General features: G+C 38.8%; 2 protein-coding genes across 6 annotated transcripts; both read right to left on the bottom strand.

Moving 5' to 3' along the window:
- Positions 1 to 6: 6 nt before the first annotated feature.
- LOC132275189 (F-box/kelch-repeat protein At3g06240-like) lies at positions 7 to 26,598 on the bottom strand. Of its 5 annotated transcripts, none has more exons than XM_059776607.1 (7): positions 25,281 to 26,598; positions 5,898 to 5,999; positions 5,355 to 5,591; positions 3,860 to 4,024; positions 3,623 to 3,697; positions 3,000 to 3,064; positions 7 to 1,836 (listed from the first exon to the last, which is right to left on the bottom strand). In XM_059776607.1, the coding sequence occupies exon 1, from the start codon at positions 26,518 to 26,520 to the stop codon at positions 25,312 to 25,314; it is 1,209 nt and encodes a 402-aa protein (XP_059632590.1). In that variant the 5' UTR covers positions 26,521 to 26,598; the 3' UTR covers positions 7 to 1,836; positions 3,000 to 3,064; positions 3,623 to 3,697; positions 3,860 to 4,024; positions 5,355 to 5,591; positions 5,898 to 5,999; positions 25,281 to 25,311. The 5 variants fall into 5 exon arrangements, with proteins under 5 accessions (XP_059632590.1, XP_059632591.1, XP_059632589.1 ...); XM_059776608.1 differs by lacking the exon at positions 3,623 to 3,697 and having other exon boundaries at positions 7 to 150; positions 1,666 to 1,836; XM_059776606.1 differs by lacking the exon at positions 3,623 to 3,697.
- LOC132273143 (uncharacterized) lies at positions 7,543 to 9,942 on the bottom strand. Its single transcript, XM_059774167.1, has 4 exons — positions 9,541 to 9,942; positions 8,261 to 9,261; positions 7,940 to 8,161; positions 7,543 to 7,855 (listed from the first exon to the last, which is right to left on the bottom strand). Exons 1-4 carry the CDS (start codon positions 9,940 to 9,942, stop codon positions 7,543 to 7,545), a joined length of 1,938 nt encoding a protein of 645 aa, XP_059630150.1.

Genomic DNA, 26,598 nt, shown 5'->3' with positions numbered 1-26,598 from the left:
ATGCACTGACCTTGGTACATGCATAAATATAATGAATGTTAGGGTTCTTTCCAAGAACTGCTTCCACAGAACTCCATCATCCAATTGAACAGGAGAAGTTAGATCTAATTTTTTTTTTTATGTTCCGACTTCATTATGACAGAAGTTTCTCTGCATGGTCACAGTCAGCCAAATTCAGTGAAAAATATCCAGCACAGAAAGCCATGTAGCTGGATGGATTCGTTTCCTCTATGGTACTGAATCCATCAGCTGTTTTCCATCGGTGAATTGCACAGACAAGATTTTGTCACATCATCTAATGAAACAACACCTAAGACCACTCCAAATGAAACAACACCAAAGATCACTCCAAATGCTTCCATTTTATATTTACAACACCAACAGGGAAAATGCGATGCAATCTATACCGTCAACAGAATCAAAATTTAAGACTCGACCACGTTGCTGATGAACAAAAAGATCCATTTTACGAGCAACAAATCAATATTTAATTATACCCACAAATAGAAATACATTAGAAAGACTTCACAACAGACAGTTCTTTTGCTTGCAACAATTTGGGATTTCATTTGTTCTCTCTCAAGGGCAATGTTGAATGAGATCGTAAATTTAGATAAACCCATTTCATTGACCCCTCCAGCCTATCAGTCTTCTCTACTTGGAGATGCCAATCTCCTTCTCGTTTTCTTTCTTCTAAAGACCCATCTCAGTAATGGACATGTGATTCGATCAAAATGATATGATGTGGGCAAAATAGCAGCGACTTATTTGATATCAGAGAAGGAATAGATGGTGGAGGAATTCTACATAGCCAGAAATCTTAACCATCCAATGACCTCCATCCCCGTGGTCATTATATTCAGATAACGAGAGGGGGAGAGAGATGAATGACCTGACGGGATCCTAAAACTTTGCGGGTTAACAGCATCCTGTTACCGTTAGAAATACTTAAGTTATTAACCATATGAAACAACAGCATTTGGGAAGGTTTGGGTATTTTCCTTATTAGATGACATAGCAAAATCTTGGCTGCTGAGTTCACCAGTGGAAAGAAGCGAATGGATTCAATTTAAAAGAGGAGCTGAATCCATAACTAGAAACTAATAACATGGTAGCAAGCAACCAGGCTATATTAAATGCATGAATGCCAAAGAAACCTAGGGTGTGAAGCTAGTTTTCTAGGATACTTCAAATAATAAGAAATATGGATCTTATACATCTTTGTTCAGCACAAAAATTGTTGATCAAAATTTTGTGAGATCTCATATTTCCACCAAGTCACACCATAATACCAAGAATTAATGCATGAATTTAAGACCGTACCTTCTTTTGGGTATGCTTGCATTCATATTCATGCACATAGGTGTGTGAGAAGAAGAGCAAGCAGATGTGAGAATTGTATGTACTTTCCCCAATATAACATGAAGTGCTCAGATAAACATGTATGGATATTCACAAATACTTTATTTGCACAGGAGATACGTTGAGATGCTTTTAAAAAGATGGCGCAATGAAGGGGAATTGGTACTCAATAATTTTTTAAAGATTTGAATGGTATAGATTCAACAAGCCACATCAAATCAAGGGAGAAGCAAAGCTCAGTAAAGGGGAAACATAAAACTCTTACTGGAGAGGATATGATACAAGATGAAAGAATTCCTGTACCAAGAATCAAGATAGCATCAGACAATAAAGTTCTCCGACAAAGCAGCAGCACCTATTAGACCACCAAGGCACAACAAGGAAACAATATCTGCAACCCCAATACATGAGTCTGGTGGGAAGTAAATCTTGCTGAGTGTTGCTGTCACCTCGAAAACCTATAAAAATAATTGCCTGTAAAGCCACAGAACTGATCAGATTTAAAAGTTAGAACTTAAGGTGGGAATAACTATTCAAACTAATATCAATTGAGGACTTTATGCATGGAGATTGGCACTACCAAATATAAGCATCATCATTGAAATCACATAAGCTAGGTCAACGCAAAGTTCTAGAGTCTATCAGCACCAGACCAAAACGACTCAACTGAGTCATATAACTATTTTTGGCCTCAGCGACAAGAAAGAGTTACAAAACAGGGCAGACAAACTAATTCAATTCATCAAGGACATCGCATAAGGTATACTTAGATGGTCAACCATCCTGAGACCAAGACAACTCGGCCATTTCAGGTCTTGGTAGCCTCAGTGACAATAAAAAGTCATAAAACAGGGTGGACACAGTCATCATTGACTCCTTGACTTGGGGCCAGTATCAGCTTATTCAAATAAATGTTATTATATCAAGAGACAGCTCGCAGAGCTGTCTTGTGATTAAGAAGAAAATTCCTACAGAGTGACTGGGTCTTTCTTATCCTTCACGACTCAAAATCTTTTCCCACAGTTCTCACCTTCCTTTATTTGACCAAAATTCTAGTTCCACCGCCTAAAGCTCTTGCCCATTGTTTCTGATACTTAAAAATTTCATTACCGAAAGCCACAATATCATATATCTTTTTAACGGATAAGGAATGAGAAGAATATTATTAACAAGAAGGAAACAGAAATAAGGAGGATGATATCTCCTAAAAGAATGAGGAAAAATGAACATATAGTGAACTTTTATTAGCATGCATGTCTTTCCTTGCACTCACATTGACCTTCCTCCCACAATTGAAATCTATGGGAAACAGAAAATTTTGTAGCCCTATAAAAGTAGGGCTCTCACATCTCTCCTGGTCAATTTCCCTCCCCCTAGATAGAAAGTTTTTTTCTTATTAACCAACCAGGTAGGGGGGAGGGGTAAGGCTTTCACATCTCTTTTCATCAAACCACCAATACCCCCACCCCCCCCCCCCCCCCCCCCCCCCCCCCCCCCCACACACACACACACAAGGTGTCTTTTCTTTAAGTTCAAATTTCGAGTTACCCATCCACATGAAAATACAAACTTAGTAAGTTAAGGACACATTGCCTAAATGAAAAAAGAATTAACAACTTCTAGAAAATATATCAAACCTGAGAAACCTGCTCTGCGTGGCTAAATATATTTTTGAACACCCGGCGAATGTATGTAAAGAAAGCTGCAGAGTCACAAAAAAATAAAATCTGAAATAAATATTTTAGAGTCAATACAATATTCAAGCAAGCCATACGCATTGTAATGAAAGCATATACTGAACATAATAAAGGCAATCTGAAGAGAAAGTACCAAAACTAGGACAAACTCAATTCTCAGGTGATAAAAAGGGAGTTCTGTTCAGTAGTACGGGACACGGAACCAAGAGCTTTGGGACATTTTTTGGTTCATTTCAGTGCATATCTCCATGATCAAGACAACTATGTCTAACTAATTGGTTTCATCACAACCAAACAAATACTTGGTGCGATTTTAATATTGAGAGACAAGAGACGAACATCATTAAATCAGAATGACAATCAACCCATTCAATTCTCTATGCAAAATAACCATTTAGGGACCAACATGTGAGCCATGTAACTCGCGGAGGTACTGGATAATAGCATATCACAATCTAACAGAAACAGTACTATCTTTCAAAACCCGTCAACTCCATTTTATTGCTGATAAAGATACATAAATATATAGAAAGATATATTTTGTATGCCAAATTATATAGTACCATCGATTGTCTCCTAATTGTCAACCGTTGCCAATCTATCCTACGAGACATAATCCCCAGTGCAACATTACGGACCTGCCATGTATTGCAGAAATTCCAAGATTCTAAGTATTGGTAAGTGCTTTTACAATTAAATACCATTGATTGATAATTTACCGTATAAAACTTCATTGAAAATTATAGTGACAATCCATTGACATATATGAAAAAAATTCATAAAACCAAATCTTAGCTTACCTCATTAACCACCAGATTGATGAACCTCGGAGAAAGTAGGAGAGTAAGGATAACTTCACCCACTGGAACACCAAATTTTTTCAAGGGGAGCACAAACCATTGCAAAGCTTATGCAAGTTGCTCTGGGGTTGTGGTGGTCATGCAGAGGCTTGCGCTTTGGAAGATCTTTCAGAAAAATAGAGACCTACTTCTCAGAAATATAATACAATCCAAGCAACCAGACAAAATTCATGAAAGCTTAATAACAACTGCTTCCTTCCTAAATTATGATAAATAAGAAAGAAAACTTGCAACACTGAAGAAGAGTTAGAACAACTCAAAAGAATAAATCCCTTTTATTTTCTTTTCGACCTAACATTTCAAATTTATATTTTCTACTTAGTGGGAAATAAATAAATAAATAGAACTCAATTTTTTTGTAACCAGAAAATATATATATATATATATATATATATATTGTCGATGATTTTCATGATTTATACCATTCAGAGATTTCAGGAAACAATGACGTTCACATTTTTATATTTTATTTGGTAATAAGAAAAAAATTAATAAATAAACTTATTTTGTATATGATTGTCATGATTGAAATTATCTTGTGTTTTCAAGAAACAATAAAGTTCGATTTTGTCTCTACTTTCTCTTAGAGTTTTACATGAGCATTTAAGTTCTTTGTGGTTATCAGTTATCACCTTACCTCTTTCAAATAGAAGAGCCTGTCCATGGAATTTAAAACCTTTTCCAGAAACCCCAAGAAACTTAAAATCATCCTCCCTCTGCCTACAATATTTGTTAACAACAGTTTTTGCACAAAGGTGGTAAAGTATAAAAAAGAATTATCATAGCCTTAAAATTTGTTCAGCCATTAGAAGTGATTTTATTTGGATATTTGTCCAAAAGTTTCAAAACTTGGCAGCTATAACAATTTCCCTCCAAGATAGGATTCATGAAATAATAAATCAATACAAGGTTTTGGAAGTTCAAAGAATTTTTGAATCGAATGGAACTGATAGATTTATAATTTCAATAATCTATTAAAATATAAAAATCATGAGATTGCATTCATGTATTCAGTGCATAGTTATATTATGAGAGATTGAAACTCATGCCAAGACAACCGGCGCCTACTATATGTAAAGCATTGAAACTTGATACAATAAAAAGCCAAACTATTTACAGTGCTGCTTTTCCTATTCAAAGTTTCGTTAAAAATTGACAGTTACCACTATTGATCGATAATACAAATTTGAATCAAAGGTGCCTTTGCGTGTGGACAATAATGCCAAATCATCAATAAGAAGGGATATAAGAGAAGGAATTTTTTTTCACAAGCCCAATATTTCTTTTGCTGCTACTTCTTCTTCTTCTTCTTCTTCTTCTCTTTCCAACTTCGTAACAAAGCTTCGTTCTATAAAAGGGCTTGTTCTTTCCAATGATTCACGGATATATAAATGATTCGACTTCTATATGTGTAAATCAAAGAAATCTAACTTACTATGAAAGTTAAACATGCAGACGTGCTTGCTACAGACAAGCCCTTCCTTGTAAGCTGTAGTGGTCCAAACTTCATAATTACATATGAATAACCTCCCAAAGATGCCGGAAGATTTGTCAATCCTATTACTGAAGGTGGCAAAGTTCTTTGCTGGATAAGGGGAGGTACACCATCTGTACCCAGCCCCAGCATTATAAATAAAATACCTGAGAGCAGTGTTACTCTTCCCAATTGATCCTACAAGAATATTGGAGAGAATTAACAATGGAGTTCCCATGATGATCTTTAATTGAGAAACATTATGCATTATTCAGAATACAGAAAATAAGATAAAACATAATAACGCTCCATAACAACATCTTCTAGCAACATAAACAACTCACAGAAAATAAAGCTAATTAACTCACAACTCCATGTCACAAAAAATGTCCTCAAAAACAAAACCAAATAAATCTACTAAAAATGTTCTCAATCACGAGGGAAAAAAAAAAATCCTTCTGTAATTGACTCTACGAGCTCAAAAAGTTGAAAAGCTATACTTACCATCCACACATGTTTGGGGAGAACCCATATATATATGACTAATCCAAAGCACATTATAATATGTGACCTTGCTGGTAAAATAACAAGAGCCAGGAGCCATGCCTGCATAATCAAGACCACTAGTTTTTAGGAAAATAATTTCTAAGATAATGAACAAAACAATAGTTAAAGGAGAAAAATAAAACATAAACACACAACTAAATAGTTTTTTCTTAGCAAAATGAGAGACTTCTTCCAAAATTAGGCCCTCAAGAAATTTTGTGCAAAATCAACAAGAACAAGATAGCCAATCTCAATAATTCAAATGTCTCTTCTACTTAAACAGCTAATCTCTTCTGTATGGTGTTGGGGACATTATGAGAAAATGCCTCATTATAGAAAGCCTTACCTTTTTAACAAGTTATTGCACTATTTAATACAGAGTAATAATAGAACTGTATCACTAAACTCTAGATGACAACACCACCTTTTTTTTAATAATAATATTGGGACCTGAACTCCATCCTAACATACAAGTTATAGCTCAAAGATTCGGCCTTTACATTTAGGACCTCAACCGCAATAAATAAATACAACAGATATACGCCTTTATCATCTTGATTTCTTAATTGGGAGCTTGAACTTGATTAGTTCATCAAATAAACAAAAACAGATATAGGCTTACAAGGATGCATAATGTTACATTACTTGGGTAGAGCATTAACAACATTAAACATCCCATTAAATCTTATTTTCCGGGACTTATGCTTGTTTTTTCACATCAACCAAACAGAGCTGAAGTTCAGAACTCATTAACCAAATCCTAAACCCTAAAGCCACCCAAATAAGAGAAAGTGAAAATATTCAAAACCCCGCAATTACAAAGTTAACTAATTCATCAAGTCTCAACTATAAAACAATCAAAATACAAATGAATTGAAATTACCAATTTGATTCTGGGGCACTGAATGCAAGAACGTGGTTGGGGAAGATATGAACTGGCAAATGGGACTGGAGGTAGCACCGGATATCAATCTCAGAACTTTATCAGCTGCAATAATATTTCTGGGTATCCATTTGTCCCAGTTTCCAGTACCACCATCACTGTCCACCACACATCTGATTTGGGGTCTTAGGGTTTGGCTCAGAGAGAGGGTTGGACTAGGGTTTGAGTGGTTTGGGGTGAATTGTTTGAATAGTGGGGGTGTTAGGGTTTTGAAGCTGTGGTGAGAAGAGAGAGCAGGGAAAGTAGCCGTTGGGTGGGTTTGTAGAAGAATGCAATACATGGGTGCCAAATTGGGGGTACAGTTTGATTACTAGCTAGACACACAGAATATATTGGAAGGTTATATATATATTTTTTTGATAAGTAAGAATTGAATAAAAAAAACACTCAAAAGGGGAGTGCATCCCAAAGGAACAAAGGAACATCAAAAAGCAAAAACCACTAAGCCTTCAAAGAGGCCAAAAAATAAACAATGTCCTCAATAGATCTATAATCTCTACCCGAAACCCAACGAAAAAGAGTGAAAACAATGGAGAATTTCAGAACAGAAATAGGAGACTCTTTTCCCTCAAAATATCTCATGTTTCTCTCAAGCCAAATGCACCACCAAATACAAAGAGGCATAGCCCTCCAAGCCTCTCGAATGTGAGCCCCCACAGATTAGCCTTTCCAAGCCTCAATCAAACCTCTCGAAGAGCCAGGCATGACCCACATAAAACCAAACAGGCCAAGCATCAAATCCCAACAATCCTTGGCCAAAGGACAATGCAAAAGAAGATGGTCCACTGACTCTTCATCCCGACGACACATATAACACCGATTAACCACCACCTGATTCCTTCTTCTCAAATTATCCTGAGTCAAAATCTTTCCCAAAACAGAGGTCCAAGCAAAGAAGGCCACCTTAAGAGGAGGCTTAGAACGCCAAACTGCCCTCCATGGGAAAGGACCTTCAGGCTCTTGAGTGAGACACCTAAAGAAAGACCGCACATTAAAGCGACCTTGAGCATTGGGAGCCCAAATCCAAATATCAGAATCTCCGACCATAACACTCTACCGATATAATACCTCTAGAAGACGAATGGCATCATCAACTTCCCAGTCCTGAAACAGACGTTTGAATCGAATATCCCAAACCAATCTCCCATTATCAAGATGATAACAGTTGATCACCCTGGCTTGCCTTTCCGAAGCAATCCTGAATAGTTGAGGGAAAGCAAGAGCAAGAGGGATGTCCCCACACCAGACATCCTCCCAAAAACTAATCCGCCTACCATCCCTAAGACGAAACCGAACATGATTAGAAAAATCAACCCAAACCTGTCGAATAAACTTCTAAACCCCCACACCCCTAGGACCACGCACCTCAAGAGAGCACCACCCTCCTCTACTCTCCCCAAATCTGCTCACCACGACCTTCCTCCAAAGCCAATGCCTCTCCATCCCAAACCTCCATAACCATTTCCCAAGGAGAGCTTTATTGAAAAGCACCAATCTTCTAAGCCCCAACCCTCCATTCCGAATCGGCCTACAAACTTGCTTCCAACGGACCAGGTGAAACTTGAATTCCTCCCCTTTCCCTCCCCACAAAAAATTGTGCTGCAAACGCTCAATCCTCTCCGCCACCGAGGATGGAATCTGGAAAAGAGAGATAAAATAGGTGGGAAGACAAGAAAGGGTACTCTTGATCAAAGTCACTCGCCCCCCTTTGGAAAGATACTGCTGCTTCCACCCTACCAACCGCCTCTCAAACCTATCCACGACTGGATCCCAAACCCCCACACATCTCGAAGGAGCACCCAAGGGCAACCCTAGATAAGAAATGGGAAAAGAGCCTATACGGCAACCAAGAATGCTCGCAAGCATCCCGATGTTAGGGACGTCACTGACTGGAACCAAAACACTCTTTCCAACATTCACCTTAAGGCCGGACACAACTTGGAACCAAATCAAAACACATTTCAGATATCTGAGCTGGGACACATCTGCATCATACAGAACCAAAGTATCATCTGCAAACATCAGGTGCGAGATCTCCAACTGACTAGTAACATCGCTGCTCACCCGGAAACCCCTCAGAAAACCCAGCTCCACAACTCTCCTCATCAACCTACTGAGGGCTTCCATTACAAAGAGGAACAAAAAAGGGGAAAGCGGATCTCCCTGCCTCAACCCCCTCGAGCTAGAGAAAAAACCCGACGGAACTCCATTCACAAGCACAGAGAAACGAGCACTGGAAATACAAAAATGAATCCATTTCCTCCATCGCATTCCAAACCCCATCCTCTCCATCAAATAAAGAAGGAAGCTCCAACTCACATGGTTGTATGCCTTCTCGATGTCCAACTTACACAGAATGCCTGGAACCCACTGTGCAATCTGGAATCAACGCATTCACTAGCAATAAGAACTGAGTCTAGAATCTAACAACCTCCCACAAAGGCATCTGAGAGTCAGAAATGACTCCAACCAAAACCTTCCTCAATCTATTAGCAAGAACTTTGGCAATCAACTTATAAATGCACCCCACCAAACTAATAAGGTGAAAATCCTTAACATCCAGAGTCCCCCTTTTTTGGGAATGAGGGCGATGAAAGTGGCATTCAAGCTCTTTTCAAAAGAGCCCAGAGTGTGGAAAGCATGAAAAGTGCCCATTACTTCCCCTTTGACCACCTCCCAGCAGTCTAAAAGAAATCTCATAGTAAACCCATCCGGACCCGAGGCTTTATCCCCGTTACAGCTCTTCAAAGCAACCAGCACTTCCTCTTCAAAAAAAAGCGCCTCCAAACCAGAGCCCTCCTCACTAGAGATAGAATCAAACTGGAGCCCCTCAAGCAAAGGTCTCCACCCAACAGTCTCTGTGAAAAGCTTCGCATAGAAGTCAACAATACCCTTGCAAATCTCATCTTCCTTGCACAATAACTCACCTTCCACCCGAATCCTACCAATATGGTTGCCCCTACAATGAGCGTTGGCCAAGCGATGGAAAAACTTCGTGTTCCTATCACCTTCCTTAAGCCACAAACCACGAGACTTTTGTCTCCACGAAATCTCCTCCATAACAGCAATCTCAGCAAATTCCGCCTGACATTCCACCCTCCTAACCTTCAGGGAGTCCGTCAGGACCCCCTGACTTCCATTCGGTCAATATCAGCAATCTCAGAAAAGACCCGATTCTTTCTCCAGATAAGATTCCCGAAGACCTCCTTGTTCCAAATCTTGATGTCTTCCTTAAGAAGACACAAATGAACCGCGAGCAAATGGCTTGGGGTACCGACCCCCCCAAACCCATCCCACCAAGCTCGAACTCTATCCAGAAAACCCTCAGCACGAAGCCACATATTCTCGAATCTGAATGGAGATGGTCTTCTACGCAACCCACCACAATCCAACATCAACGGAACATGATCAGAAATAGGGCGAGCCAAAGTAGCCTGAACAACATTAGAAAACTTCTCCTCCCACTCTCCCGACACAAAGAATCTATCGAGCCGAGAGAAGGTAGGAGGAGAGCGTCCACTAGACCAAGTAAAAGGCCCTCCCTCCAAAGGCAAGTCAACCAGCCCAGAATCATCAATGAAAGCCGAAAAGGACTTCATGTCAGACGTCCACCTTCCCCCCGTCGATCTCTCAAAAGGGGAGCGAACAACATTGAAATCTCCTCCTATGCACCACAGCAGCAACCAATGCCCACCACAATCCCCCAGCTCCTCCCACAACATCGGCCTTGCCAGATCATCCGTAAGCCCATACACACCCGAAAAGACCCAATGGAAACCATCCTCCACCATAGAGAACACACATGAAACAGAGAAGTTCCCAATTCGAGAATCCACCAAAGACACCCATCTGCTATCCCACAAAACAAGAACACCACCCGCAGAGCCATTGGCATCCAAGGCACACCACTTCACAAATCTCCCGCCCCAAATGTTTCGCACAATCAAATCCGTCATCAAAGCAATCTTGGTTTCTTGCAAACACACCACATGACCTCCCCCTTTACGAATAACCGACTTCACCACTTTCCTCCTCATCGGGTTATTTAGACCCCGCACATTCCATGACAAGATTTGTAGCTTCATAGGGAAACAGTAGCAAAATCCGTCCCACTCCTCCTCCCATTGTCCCTCTCCCTGGACCCCCTATTCCGCCTTTCATAAGTAACAAGATCTGCAGATCTCCGCACCTCCCTCTCAGCTACCCCTTCCTGAACACCACCCCTGCCTCCCATTCTTTCAAAAAGCTGTGAATTAAGGATACCATGGAACATACTCAATGGCTCCTCCATTCGCCCTTCAAAAGACACTCCCAAAAGAGAGCCCACCTCTACCCCTTTTCCTCGAAACCACTCCTCCTCCACAACCCCCCTTCCAACAACATCAGCAACACCTTCCGAACACTCCTCTTCTGGTCGAATGACAGCCAAAGGAACACACGTCTCCACAGCCTGCTCAGCTCCTTCCCACTGAATCAACCCCAGCTCCCCATCAAGAGAAGAACACGAAACTCCCTCCCAATCCTCAGGAACAGAGGTGAAAGGAGCGCAACCATCCATCGGAGTCCCAAATTCCTCATCTGAAAGAAGGCCCCCTGGCTCAACCTGAAAGTCTTTCAATGCCAAGTGAACCCGTAGGTCCTTTAACAAAGCAGTAGCAGAAACATCATCCAAACATATTTGCACATCCCGTCCCACACAAACAGTGACGCCCTCCCGTTTCTTATCAAGAGACCCCACGGATCCCACCAAACAACCCTGCCCATTGCAAATCTGCTCAGCCAAACGCTTCTCCGATGCTACCTCAAAAACCGGAGACAACCTTTTGGAAAAAGAGGACAACCCTTCCTTCCCCAATCCGGTACACCGCTTTGTCACCCCACAAGGAGGAGAAGAAGAGGAAGAGGAAGAGGAAGGATGAAGAAGAGAGCATCTCGGCTGAGAGGTGGACTTACCCGAAGATGAAGCAGACATGCTATTCACCACCCATTTCTGTTTCTCCCTGCGAGACCATCTCCTTCGGATTGCAGGGAGAAGAAGCTTTTTCTTATTTCTCAGCCGACGACCTTGTAAAGGCCGCACCTCACGCCGTCCGTCCTTTGGAAAATCAGAATTCATAAAACTAGGTCCATCAGATGAAACGGGTCCATCAGTTGAAGAAGGTTATATATATATTATATTTCTTTATAGTATCTTTACTCTTTAGTGATGGTATTTGTTCAAAAATGCGAAAAAAAACATAAATTTATTAATTATATTCTAAATGCTAATTTTGAATTGTATTATTATTACGAGTATTATTTTATTATATCACATACTCCCTCCGTCCCAAAAAAAATGTCATGTTTGGGGAACTGTGACTCAGTTGTGAGTCACAGTTCCCCAAACATGACATTTTTTGTGGGACGGAGAGAGTATTATTTATGATATGAATTTTAAATTATTTAATGTTTAAACATATTATTACTCATTAATTTAGTAAAAAATATTATTACGATGCATTTTTAATAGGAACAAGACTTTGAATTTATAAGTAAGTCAATGTTTGTGTTAAATGGTCTAAAAAAATTCAATAAAAAACCTCCAAAATTCATTAAAAATTTATGTTTATTGATTTGTTTATAAAAGTAAACATTTCATAATTTATTTGACTTATGTGTGGGGAGGGGGATTCAACAAATCATCAAAAACAAAACCGCTATAATTGATATGTCCTCTTTGCAAAGCGAAAAATACAATTACAAATTATTAATACAACAACAAATACTTTTCCAAAAAAAATATTTTATTTTCAACTGATTTAGCTGGACCAACTCTCTCACAAAGTATGCCAATACCACCTTCAATCAGAGTCCATCATTATAAAAATATTTCTACTTAAGTCGAAGATGTAATAGAGGAGCTGTATATGGAGGAGTGCATTGGTAGCTGAGTATTGGGCTGGAGATACATTTCAGGAGCAATAAAGGTTTTGCGAAGAGTTGTGCAAGAATTCTGGAAAAATTAGAATATACTTGTTAGAATATCTCATTTATGTATAACTCCCTTTCTCAATGAACCAGAGAATTTAGCTTTGCTCTTGGTGCTCTAATTGAGGCACGTACTTAGATTTGCATATTTTTATTTTAGCTGTCAGCTATATTCCTTTCTTTGTTTTTGTTGCTGTCCTTTTTGAGTTGTTTCTTCTCTCCTAGGGTATGCTCCTTGTAGCTTTAAGTCTGTTTCTTTTAATAAAATCTAAATTTCCAGGGAAAAAAGAAGCAATTAAACAGAATGCTACCAATAATTCAGGTTGATAAGGGGGAACAAAAAAATTTATCAATGTCCTCTGATTTTTATTTTCACAAGTACAGTAGAAAGTTAAGGAGGTCCAAGTGTCCAACTCATATATACTGTGTAGGAAACCATAAAAATTAATAATGTTAAGGAGGTCATAGATGCATCATAAATCCCATTACACATATGATTCCAGCAAAACATACTTGTCATGCTTTAGTCATTTATTTTCAAAAGGAACAACCAAGTTTAACGAGATTGAAGGAGCTATGAATTGTCCTATCTTATTATTATTTTTTGGGCCCGGGGGTGGGGGTGGGGGGTGTGGGGTTGTGACTAGGAGAGTAGAAATGTTAAGGAGGTGCAAAAATGTTAGCTTTGGCCAGGAACTAGAATAAGTAGTTCTTAAAAATCATGTAGAATATGCCCAAAAATGTCAAGGAGGCGCAAAAATGTTTGCTTTGGCCAGGAACTAAAATAAGCAGTTCTCGGGAATCATGTAGAATATGCCCAATGGTAAATTTCACAGAGTTGTGTTGATTTTGAACATGGTGAATCTGGAGCAGAAACTCCAAAAATATGATAAGCGAAGTTTAAACTCTAGGTACAATGCAGCAAGCCCTCAATTAAAAATTGACTATATTATGGTTAATCAGACAAATACGCAGCCATCTTTACATGAGAAACATCAAGCATATTTGTCCAACAAAACCATTTTTTTTTTTTTGAATTTCTAATCCGAGAATTGAAAATAATGATTTTGAGTAAACTTGTGGTCTTAGACTTGCTATTGTTATATACTTTCCAAAGCCTTTATTAAATTTAAGTTCCATATATTCTGTTTTAGTTTACTATTTTTTAAACCTTTTGCTTCTAATGCATTTCACCAAGTTTCTAATTTTGTTCCCAAGCACTCAAAAGTATCCAACAACACTATGTCATCTGCAAACAACATACATCATGGGATATCCTTTTGATATCTTTCGTTATTTCATCTAAGCCTGGTGAAAAACGGTATAGGCTAAGTACTGACCCTTGGTGTAGTCCCACTTCAACAGAGAAATCTTTAGTTTCTCCACATGTAGTGTGAACCCTAGTTTTGCTATCCATATACATATTCTTAATAACATTAATAAGATGAAAAGGGACTCGTTTTCTACGTAAAGTTCACCAAATTACATCCTTTTAAACTCGATCATATGCCTTCTATAAGTCTATAAAAACCACACTTAGATCTGTTTGATTACTTCTACATTCTTCTACAATTATATAAGTAAATAAATGGCCTTCACAGTAGATCTACCTGGCATAAAACTAAATTGATTTTCGGACACTGAGGTAACATTCCTTAATCTTTGTTCTATAACTCTTTCCCACATTTCCCTTTAAGACTCATTAATTTAGTTTCTTGATAATTACCATAATTTTGAATATCACCTTTATTTTTGTCTATAAGGACAATTGTGCTTCTCTTTTTGTTGGTAAACGACAATTGCACTTTTTCTCCATTCATTAGGCATCGTTCCTTTTTTAGAAATTTATTGAATAAATTTGTAAGTCATTCAATTCCTACATATGATCATGTGAATTGGAATTTCCTACTCTATTTGTTACAAAGAATGGGGTTTGGAAGTAAATGGAGGAAGTGGATTGAGACCTGTCTTTCGTCTGTCAAGTTTTCAGTTCTTGTGAATGGTTCTTCCGCTGATTTCTTTGGTTGCCCTCGGGGTATAAGACAGGGAGATCCTTTGTCATCTTTCTTTTTTCGTGTTGTTATGGAGGGGTTAAACAGACTTATGCGCAGGGCAGAGGACCTTGGTTTTATAAAGGGATTGAGGGTGGGTAGAGATTTAGTCCATCAGATAGAGATTTCTCATTTACTCTTTGCAGATGATACCCTGGCTTTCTGTTATGCTGATGTGTCTCAACTTCGATACTTGAGGTGTATATTGACTTGTTTTCAGGTAGTTTCCGAGCTAAAGGTCAATGTGGCTACAAGTGTGCTTGTCCCAGTAGGGAATGTTCAGGATATTTCCTCTTTAGCTGCAGTCCTTGGATGCAAGGTGAGCTCATTCCCTATTCCTTATTTGGGCTTGCCCCTAGGGGTTTCTTCAAGGTTAGTGGGGAGTTGGGATTCCGTGATTTACAGGTATGCGAAGAGATTGGCAGGATGGAAGAAGCAATACTTGTCAAAGGGGGGTAAAGTTACTCTTATCAAGAATACGTTATCGAGCCTTCCCACTTATTTTCTTTCTATGTTCCAAATCCCTTGTTCCGTTGCAGATACGATTGAAAAAATTCAAAGGGATTTCCTATAGGCAGGAAAGGACGATGAGTTCAAGTACCACCTTGTCAGATGGGAGGAAGTTTGTAAGCCTGTGAAATTGGGTGGACTTGGAATAAGACGTTTAGTTCCTTTCAATCAAGCTCTCCTGGGTAAATGGTTATGGAGATATGGGAGGGAAAGACATCGTCCATGGCGCAGGTTAGTTTCTTGTCGGTTTGGGGAAGAGGCTGGAGGTTGGTCTACACGTCCGGTTACCCTTGTGGGAGGAGTAGGGACATGGAAGGCTATTCAGAAGGGGTGGGATGCTTGTTCTGCTCATATCAGATTCAAACTCCGTGATGGTTGTCGCATTCAGTTTTGGGAAGATCTTTGGTGTGGGGATCAGCCACTCTCTCGTACATTTCCTAAATTATTCAGTATTGTTGTTAATAAACACGCCTACGTAGTTGACTGTTATCGGCTTGATAGCAGCGGGTTTACGTGGGATGTGCATTTTTTGCGCTCTTTTCAAGATTGGGAGATGGACGAGGTATGTGTTTTTCTTGATCTTCTGTATCGGCAGGAGGGCGTTGGCAGAGATAATAACGTTTTGATTTGGGTTCCTTCTTCCCACGGTCGTTTCAAAGTTAGATCCTTGTTCTTATGTTTGTCTAATTTTGTTAATTGAGACTTCCCGTGGAAAACTATTTGGCGGTTTATGGCTCCAACTAGGGTGGCTTTCTTTGTCTGGACCGCTGTGTGGGGAAAGATTCTGACAATTGATAACTTGAGAAAAAGGGGCAATTGTATTGTTAATCGGTGTTGTCTATGCAAGGATGATGAGGAGTCCGTTGATCACCTCCTTTTGCATTGCCCTGTGGCGAACGACTGTTGGAATCTTATTGTTGGGTTGTTTGGCATGTGTTGGGCTATGCCACGATCTACTAAAGAATTAATTCATGTTTGGAGAGGATGTCGAGTGAGAAGAGATGTTCGCGATTTATGGAGAATTGTACCACATTGTGTATGGTGGTGCATTTGGAAGGAGAGAAATAAGAGAATGTTCGAAGGGAAAGAGTCGCCTAGGGCAATGGTCAAACTTTACATTCTTCGTTCTCTTTTCAATTATGTGAAGAGGAGCTTTTGTTCTTCTGATGATTTAATTACTTTCTTAGATTCTTTGGGGCTTAGTACCGGTTCCACTTTTGTAATTGGGGCGCGTTTCCTTTTGAACACTTTTTTTAATGTTACTTTTACTTATCAAAAAAAAAAAAAATTCCTACATTTCAGAGAGTTCTCCTAGCTTCTATTCGTACGTTGCCAAGTCCCGCCATTTTATTATCACCCATATTTTTAAGTGAATCATCTATTTCTCTATAATTGATCATATTTATCATTCTCATATTATGTTAATTGCATGAGTAAGATCTCAGTCATAAGACTGAAACCCCTTTTTAACCAACTCCTTGCTCCTAATAAAACAATATTTATCAAGGACAAGGATCACAGACAATATCATGCTGTTATAAGAACTATTAAGAGATCATAAAGCTCTTAAACCAGCTAAATGTGCTTGAAAGTCTATGATACCGTTAACTGGGGCTTCATCATTTCAGTTATGAAGTCTATGAAGTTTTCCTCCATTTTTATTGATTATGTTCAAATGTGTATTCCATCCCTTACCTTTTTAGTAGCTTTTAGTGGTGAGCTTTGTGGGTTTTTTAACAGTGGAAGAGGCATTAGACAAGGGGATGCACTATCCCTATACATGTTAGTTTGGGCAATGAGGTGCGAAATGGAATTCATGAGGAAAGTTATTGAGAAAGGAAGCTTCAGATATCATTGGAAAGGTGTTGAACTAATTTGACACATATACGCTTCACTACGATCTATTTATATTTTTTTATGGTTCCATAGAATCTATGAAAGCTACCAAAGAGATCCTCTATAAATTTTCCTCCTTATCAGGTCTAAATCCAACATGTCTAAGCGCAGGAGCTATTTCTCTAGAGTTACAGATCAAGACAAGGAAGCTATCAATTCTATTTGAGCATAATACAAAGCTTTAGGGGACTACAGACCTCTATTGAGCATATAAAAGTTCAGAGTTGGAACACAAACTTCATGTCTTATGCAGGAAGATTATAGCTCATAAAGGCAGTCATATTCTCTGTTCAGGTGTATTGGTCAAGCATTCTGATTTTGCCCGACAAAAAAAGTTCTTGATGTCATACAGCAAACCTTGAAGAGATCTCTATGGAAGGGGCAATCCTTGACTAAAGGAGGAAGCAAAGTTCCTTGGTCTGATGTTTGTGTCCCAAAGAACGAGGAAGGTTTGGGCATTAAGGATATTATTACTTGGAACAGAGCTGAATTCTCTAAACATGCACGGCACATCCTTAGTCCTAATCAATCCGAGAACCTTTGGACAGATTGGATCAAAGCTAACCTTTTAAAAGGTAAAAGTTTCTGGCAGGTTAAGGTTCCTACCACAGCATCTTAGTGTTCGATACAATTGTTGTTACTGAGAGACACTTTAAGGGTGAAATTTAAGCATGTGATTGGAAATGGGAGAGATACTTCTATCTAGCTGGATTACAGGCTGCCTTGTTGACCTATTGCATTGGCTAAAGGGTATAGAATTATACATGAATCAGGTTTGGAACTTTGGACAAAGAAGCAAAAGTGGCTGACATTCTGAAAATTGGGATATGGGAAATGGGAAATGGGATTGGTCAGGAGTTGATTCTGTGAATATGAAAAGCATTAAAGATTCTGTGTCCCACATTTGGAGTGGAGTTGTAATGACCCGGTCATTTTCCTCCCTTTCCTTTTTCTCAAATTTTACGGATAAATTTTTTTCGTTTAATTTTCTTTTCCGAGTTCTGTTTCTCGACGCTTAGTGTCGTCTTGAATGCACATAAATGGTTTCCGAGACTCTTTCCCTTGGATTGACAACTTCCTTTAAGTATCGAGTCATTTCTACATTTTCACTTTTTGGACACTATTCGCTTTTTGTCCTTTTCCCTATTTTGTCTTTTCCCCGTTTGTCACTTTTTGGCACAACCTCACTCTCCATGCTCGGAGTTGGTTTTTGACTTCACGTATCTTCATTCTAAGTGGTTTCCATGAAATACGTATCTTACTTTTGCAGTAAAGTACTCTAATTGCTCTCGGTGTCCATAGGGGAATGGATGCATAGTTTTTCAGAATCTTTTTCTTTTCTTGGAGTGTTTTTCATAAATATCTTTCGAAAAAATTTTATTTCAGGAGTTTTTCAGAAAATATTTTTTAAAGATATTTTCATTCTGGGTCATTAGTGCAGTTTTCACTTTTTGGAGGGGCCATTGTGCAATTAATGAAAGTTATTGCAAAAAATGTCTCGTTTTGAGGCTGGATCCTCGTACGGGATTCATTTTCACATTTTTTCGAGTTGTGTGCTCTTAGAATTTCCTTCTGGTCGTTTTTCTCCAGTTTCAGGGTTTCTGGCCCCGGTTGCCGCCGAACTTGTTCGGGGCATATCTCTCTGCTCGGGACTCGATTTTTTACGCCATTTCTTCCTTTGTTCATATTTTCTCATTTCGGTTCTTTTTCATTCACGGAGTTTTGCCGTTTGAGCGCGTCTGCTCAAATTCCACTTTTCCGGACCCGGCAAGGCCTTTTCGGGGCACTTTTAGGGTTTTACTATAAATAGGGGGTTATAAAATTAAAAAGTCATCTTCTCCTCTCTTCATGCACGACCAGCAGCTGCCACCCTTCTTCTCTCAATTAAAGCTTCTTCCCTTTGTTAAAAAGTCATAGTGCCTTTGCGTTTTGTGTTTGTCTTGACTACGCGTATCTTTCCCCCTTATTAGAATCCCTTTTTGGCCAACTTTTGAGTTCGGGTTTGAGGTCAAGTTAAGATTTTTGTAGGTCCTCTTTGGAGTTTAACGTTCACGGCGTTATCCCCGACAAAACCCCGAAGTATTGTCGGATACGAAGTCGTTTCATTTTGGTGACTTTTGAGATTTTCATCTCAAATTGAGGTAAGGGATGTCTTAGGCTTTTATTTATGTTGTATTGATGATTTTATAAACTTATACCACTTGTATGCATGTTTTGTATTAATCCTACAATTTAATTTAATTATTTTCCTTGTATAGGATTTAATTCTCAAGGATGCGTATAACTTAAAATTAAAGAATAGCATGCTATTAAATTTGGCCTTAGTATGGTTGTTGACATATATTAAATTTGGGTCAGTTGAATAAGAATTGCAACTTTTAATTAACATTTTTCTTTTGTGAAAAATTAATTCTCATGGCCGTACCTTGCATAAATTAACTTGTGATAGGCTATTAAATTAAGTCTTGGCATCCTCTTTAACATACTTTAATTTTGGAGCACTTGGATGAGTATGAAAATCTAAAGATTTTAATTAAATGAATTAATTAAAATCGATTTAAGGGTTCCATTGACTCAATTGAGTTTTAACCTTGATATTTGAAATGACTATTTTGCCCCAAGGCTTATTTGTCATGTTTCCAATTTTTTACTTCCGCATCAGTTCTCATTGAGTTCCACGACCTCATGGAAGGTCATCAAAGTGTCTTAGAGGTGTGTTGTGCCTTGGGAGACCATTGTCTTGTTTCTTGCTTCCGCATTCTGGATTCGTTATCGGATCTACGTTCGGTTCATCATAGGACGCGCTGCCTAAAAACCAGGGCCGTCACAAGTGGTAACAGAGCTCCTAGGTTTGAATACTTTGGACAACGGATTTTGGGTGCATATCACGTTTTTGTTGCTATGTTATACGTATGTATATGCTGTTTGTTAACATGTTTCGGTATTATAACATGTTTATGTGTTTTTTGATAACACGTTTGGTATTATGACATGTCTCTATACTTATATGCTTATGTGTTTAAGAGCATCCTTGTTTGACATGTACGCTTATTTACTTAAGTACTTAATTGTTTAACCAGCTTTCTTTGATTGCTTTAGCATGACCGTATGTTGCATACCCTGTCTTGCTTTGTGTTTGGTACATTCATAGTGTGAGTTACATTCGATCATAATAACTCGTGTTATTATTGATCTCGTTTCCTTTCCACGCATATAGCGTCACAGTCTTGACTCGCGGAGAGTATTCTTGTTAGGGCTCAGGTGAGCGTAAGGTTGTAGTATTTGTCTAGCGAGATGAGACGTAGGCCACGAAGACACTGTTTCGTCTCATTTTCTTTCGTCTTTTTCTGATGTGGTCATAGTGGCGTTGGAGGTGTCGGTGTCATCTCTTAGGACTTCATAGTGGTCTTGACATCATGATGTCATTGAGGTCTTTGTTTCTAGCGTCATAGGACGATGAGTCAGGACTGACTCGAATCCTTCCTTAGGGAGTTGGGAAGTTGCCTTGTGAGCCTCAGGGCGAGATTCTTGTGTCTTGTCTTCTTAGGGCTATGGTTTCGGGATTTGGATGGGTGTGTTGACCTAGGATCCTTCTTGTATTGCCTTGGTTAGCTCTTACGGGCTACGATTGGGATGTGAGTGGTTTCGTGTAATTAATTGTGTTGGTGCAATTAATTACTCTTCCTTGTCATTAGAGACTTGGGGGGCGTTGTATTAGGGTTCTGGTAGAATGCTATAGAGTTCCTATCGAGCTCGTTGGCATCTTGGTTTGGGGGTTTTCTCGTTGATGTCTTGTAACGGTTAGCCTTGAGGCTGTCCATTTCGTTGTTGCCTTGTTTCGTGTAGTGTTGGGATTCCATCAGGGAATGAGCTGGTCTTAGGAAAAACGTGTTGACTTTATATTTAGGAGACCTTAGTGGTTATTAGGGGGAATGATTCCTTTCCTCGTAGTGAGAGATTGGAAGTGTTACCTTTTCTGAGACGTTGTTCCTTTTGAGAGGCATTCCATTCATTTCTTTTGATTTTACGAACTTGCCATTTGTATGATCACTTTAACATATTTATGAGCCCCATTGTTTTCGGGCATGCCTTAGAAATATGTTTAGGATTTATGACTATGTGGTAGTTATATGAGAATGTATATGATACGTTGCTTATACAATATTTGCTTACCATGTTTATGCCGTTGGTAGGGTATAGCGCGTCGCTATTTGTTTGACCCCTATGTGATAGGTGGTTTATTTGGTTTACCTTATGTGTACTGTGTGTTCAGTACTATAATATTATTTGATTTATGTCATTTAATTTTTGCGAGTATGCACTATGTGAGTATTTGGTTTATACTATTTCATCTTTCCTGCACTTATGTTGGGTTTTGTAACCTTGGTTGTTGGGATAGAGATGTGTGAGCTACGTTGTAGACTTGCATTTTGAGGTTTTAATTGTCCACTATAGGGATTTTAACCCTACGTTTTGTCTTCTGTATGTAGGTCTACTTCAGATCGGTGCATAGGTTTTTGGTTTTGTGGGTCCAATCCATTGGCTTGAGGGCATAGACTTGTCAGGCTGTGGATTCGTGACTGGTGTTGTTGTTATAGCATTTTCAGATGTGGGGGTCGCTGTTACTCCAGCGTTAGGGATTTAAGGCCTTAAGTGTAACGGCACCAATGACATTGTTGTTTGAGTTTTGGGATTAACTACCCTAACTCTCGCAGATGCTTGGTTTCCGTAGTGCTTTTGGTAATGATCATTTTCGACATTGATGTCATTTGTATCGAAAAGTTTCTTTCTGAGTTGATCTGTTGGGGGCATGTTATGAACTAGTACCTTATACTGTCATGCTACCTTACTGACAAGTAAGTGTGGACAGGTTCTGGTTATTTTTCGTACTGCCATGTCATTCTTAACCATCTGTTTTGATCCGATTTGTCGTTGTCTTGGGATTCTTTCGGTTATTAACATTGAGTTAATATACCGATTCGTTCAGGGAATTGTCTCTCAGTTCTTGGTTTTCGTTTTCCTTCGGATGATCTTCAGGCTTTTGGAGTTGCCCTTTAGCACCTTAAGGTCTGTTCTTTGGTTTGACCTTGCATTCAGTCTTAGTTCTGTTCTCCTCAGATGTTCCTAATTTCGGGGACGAAATTCCTTTAAGGAGGGTATGTTGTAATGACCCGGTCATTTTCCTCCCTTTCCTTTTTCACAAATTTTACGGATAAATTTTTTTCGTTTAATTTTCTTTTCTGAATTCTGTTTCTCGACACTTAGTGTCGTCTCGAGTGCACAGAAATGGTTTCCGAAACTCTTTCCCTTGGATTGAAAACTTCCTTTAAGGACCGAGTCATTTCCACATTTTCACTTTTTGGACACTATTCACTTTTCGTCCTTTTCCCTATTGTCTTTTCCTCGTTTGTCACTTTTTGGCAAAACCTCACTTTCCATGCTCGGAGTTGGTTTTTGACTTCACGTATCTTCATTCTAAGTGGTTTCCACGAAATATGTATCTTTACTTTTGCAGTAAAGTACTCTGGTTGCTCCCGATGTCCATAGGGGTATGGTTTCATAATTTTTCAAAATCTTTTTCTTTTCTTGGAGTGTTTTTCACAAATATATTTTGAAGATATTTTATTTCAGGGGTTTTTAAGAAAATATTTTTGGAAGATATTTTTATTCTGGGTCATTATTGCAGTTTTCACTTTTTGGAGGGGCCATTGTGCAATTAATGAAAGTTGTTGCAAAAAATGCCTCGTTTTGAGCCTGCATCCTCGTACGGGATTCATTTTCACATTTTGTCGAGTTGTGTGCTCTTAGAATTTCCTTCTGGTCGTTTTTCTCCAGTTTCAGGGTTTCTGGGCCCGGTTGCCGCCGAACTTGTTTGGGGCATATCGGGACTCGATTTTTTACGTCGTTTCTTCCGTTATTCATATTTTCTCATTTCGGTTCTTTTTCGTTCACGAAATTTTGCCGTTTGAGCGTGTCTGCTCAAATTCCACTTTTCCGGACCCGGCGGGGCACTTTTAGGGTTTTACTATAAATAAGGGGTTATAAAGTTAAAAGTCATCTTCTCCTCCCTTCATGCACGACCAGCAGCTGCCATGGCAGCCCGAGGGGGGCTGCCACCCTTCTTCTCTCAATTAAACCTTCTTCCCTTTGTTAAAAAATCATAGTGCCTTTGCATTTTGTGTTTGTCCTGACTACGCGCATCTTTCCCCTTTATTAGAACCCCTTTTTGGCCAATTTTTGAGTTCGGGTTTGAGGTCAAGTTAAGATTTTGGTAGGTCCTCTTTGGAGTTTAATGTTCACGGCGTTGTCCCCAACAAAACCCCGAAATATTGTCGAATTCGGAGCCGTTTCATTTTGGTGGCTTTTGAGATTTTCATCACAAATTGAGGTAGGGGATGTCTTATGCTTTTATTTATGTTGTATTGATGATTTTATAAGCTTATACCACTTGTATGCATTTTTTGTATTAATCTTAGAATTTAATTTAATTATTTTCCTTGTATAGAATTTAATTCTCAAGGATGTGTATAACTTAGAATTAAAGTATAGCATGCTAGTAAATTTGGCCTTGGTATGGTTGTTGACATATATTAAATTTGGGTCATTTGAATAAGAATTGCAACTTTTATTTAATATTTTTCTTTTGTGAAAGATTAATTCCCATAACCGTACCTTGCATGAAATTAACTTGTGATAGGCTATTAAATTAAGTCTTGGCATGCTCTTTAACATACTTTAATTTTGGAGCATTTGGATGAGTATGAAAATCTAAAAATTTTAATTAAATGAATTAATTAAAATCGATTTAAGGGTTCCATTGGCTTAATTAAGTTTTAACCTTGATATTTGAAATGACTATTTTGACCCTGGGGCTTATTTGTCATGTTTCCGATCTTTTACTTCCGCGTCAGTTCTCATTGAGTTCCACGACCTCATGGAAGGTCATTAAAGTGTCTTAGAGGTGTGTTGTGCCTTGGGAGATCGTTGTCTTATTTCTTACTTCCGCATTCTAGATTCATTATCGGATCTACGTTCGGTTGATCACAGAATGCGCTGACCTAAAACCAGGGCCGTCACAGGAGTGGTTCCAACCTGGGAGGGAAACGGTGGGCTAATGTCATTCACAAAGTTGCCTTAGCTGCTATGGTCTATCACACTTGGAAGAAAGAAACAAAATGGATAAGGCTAACTGTTACAAGGATGAAACAACAGTCATCAAGTGTATAACTGAGGATGTCAAGTTTACAATATCTTATTCATGTGGAGTGGAAGTATCCACTAAAAACAAAGATTTACAATGAGCATGGAATATGATTCCCTGGTGAAGTTTCTTTGTGAATTCTGGTTTCCTTTCTCTTGGTTCTCTTTTGCATATGGGGGGCGTAAAAAATAATAATAATATAAATAAATAATCAATATTTAATTGATATTACCAAAATATTTACGAAATATATATACATATATATATATATATATATATATATCACCAAAATGTCTCTATGTTGCTTTCTCCCCACTTTGAGCCTATACTTTCATTGTGAGTTGTGAAGAAGATGACAATGGGAAAACTGTTTCGAGAAGTTTTAGCAAATTATCTGGCTTTGATTTGCGCCACAATATCCAAGCATTCAGTAATTTTGAACTTTTCCAAAAACCAAAAGCTTGCACGACATTCGCATCATTCAATACTTTTTTGTTGAGGTTACTTCTCCAAATGCAATTGAAGAACGATGGCAAATTTCTATATACTCAATTAAAACTCAAATATTCAACAGGTAGACAAACAAGTCACTAAGGTTTCATTAACAAATATTATATTTATATATAGAAATATAAACAAAACAATCAAACACCAAAACCCTCCTAACATGTTGAAAACCTCAAGTATATTAATGCAAGCACAGAGGGAACGATTCTTGGTTCATTGAATTCAAACATACAGTGAAAAAGACATAATTTAGCTATTTGGCATACCTTTCCAGTCATCCTCCATCCTGGAATTAATTTATTGACAGGGTGATACAAGGCTCTCCACATAAGCTTCCGCATTGAGGATCTTATTCACATCTGGGAAATCCCGAAGTACCAGATCCCTGTATGTTCTCTCTCTTGTGTTGTATAGAACTAACTTCTTGGAGTCTATCTTTAATATGGCTTCATGATTCTTCAACAAAGCTAATGTATGGATTCTGACAGATGGGATTTCAATCACAACTTTGGTCCAGGACTGTGTCACTCCGTATTCCTTCATAAGCCAAAATTCATTACCACAAAATGGTAGTATACAAAGACATCCCCCAAGCAACCCAAAGTTGAATACGATACCAACAGCGAGAGTAGGCACGGGAAACTCCAAAAATTTCTCGTCCGCCAAACAGAAAGCAACAATCTTTGTTGGCAGAAGTGAATCTTTATCAACATAGAGCCAGTGGATGGCTCCATTCAGCAGTATCCCATGAGTGATAGGCCAGTGATTGTTAGGAAAGCCTTGAACTTTTTTCCACGAATCAGTTCTTAGTGAATATACATGGAAGCTATTTTTATCTCCTTTCACCAGTTTGTAATCATCGACGGAGTGATCATAGCCAAATCCCAATATATAAAAATTTTTCCAATAAGAGAATTTGAAGTCAGGTATTCGCTTGGACTCTCTGGTTGAGAGATTACATACATAAAAAGCTCTTGCCCCGAACTTCAGGCACAACAACCCATGGCAAGAACCAATTATACTGCAGGGACTCTGCTCTTTCTCAACGATATAATCGATCTCTACAACATAAGCCTCAATGTCGCCCTCGTCGTTATCAGCGGCTGATTCGAGGCTGAAGGCGTAGGGACAATCGGGTATTAGGTTATTACTAATCAAAATGTGTTGTCTTTGTCTTAGGATATTGGGACTTGTGATGGATCGATTGAGATGCGTTTTAACGAAGTGGATGTTGGAGATTAAAGTGTACCAGGACTTGCATACGCACCTCAATTGCAAGAGAGATTTGACTCGCAGCGTAGAAAGTATAGCCATGAGAGCATCTCGAGGAAGACGATTTATGAGGCATGACTGAGACCTTTTCTCCGCCGTCGTCGCTGTTGCTTTGGCCCCTCCTCTGCCTCTTCTTCTAATTTGCAAGGCTTTTCTCCTCTTCGCAGTGGATACAATCACGTCCGCCGTGGTCTTTTTGCATGATCGATTTCTTTTCTTTGCCTTCTCGATCATTATTGCTTTGCCCTTGCTCCGTCCCTCTCCCCCTCTTGTTCGCAGTGGTTACAAAACCATAAAGGAGTAATATAAACT

Source organism: Cornus florida, unplaced genomic scaffold, assembly GCF_030987335.1.
Source record: "Cornus florida cultivar Cherokee Brave unplaced genomic scaffold, ASM3098733v1 CherokeeBrave_3.0.0_Hap2_Chr09, whole genome shotgun sequence".
Classification (NCBI taxonomy): domain Eukaryota; kingdom Viridiplantae; phylum Streptophyta; class Magnoliopsida; order Cornales; family Cornaceae; genus Cornus; species Cornus florida.
The sequence above is the reverse complement of the archived record's forward strand: the minus strand, read 5'-3'. Positions and strand labels throughout refer to the sequence as shown.

Bases quoted from the DNA above. Each gene is read 5' to 3' on its own strand.
- LOC132273143 (XM_059774167.1), bottom strand. From the start codon at position 9,942: ATGGAGGAGATTTCGTGGAGACAAAAGTCTCGTGGTTTGTGGCTTAAG. The intron at 9,262-9,540 runs GTAATGGGCACT...CGTTGATTCCAG, and splicing joins GGGAGGTGGTCAAAGGGGAA to ATTGCACAGTGGGTTCCAGG. The intron at 8,162-8,260 runs GTGCTCTCTTGA...GTTTCGTCTTAG, and splicing joins GGGGAGAGTAGAGGAGGGTG to GGATGGTAGGCGGATTAGTT.
- LOC132275189 (XM_059776607.1), bottom strand. From the start codon at position 26,520: ATGATCGAGAAGGCAAAGAAAAGAAATCGATCATGCAAAAAGACCACG.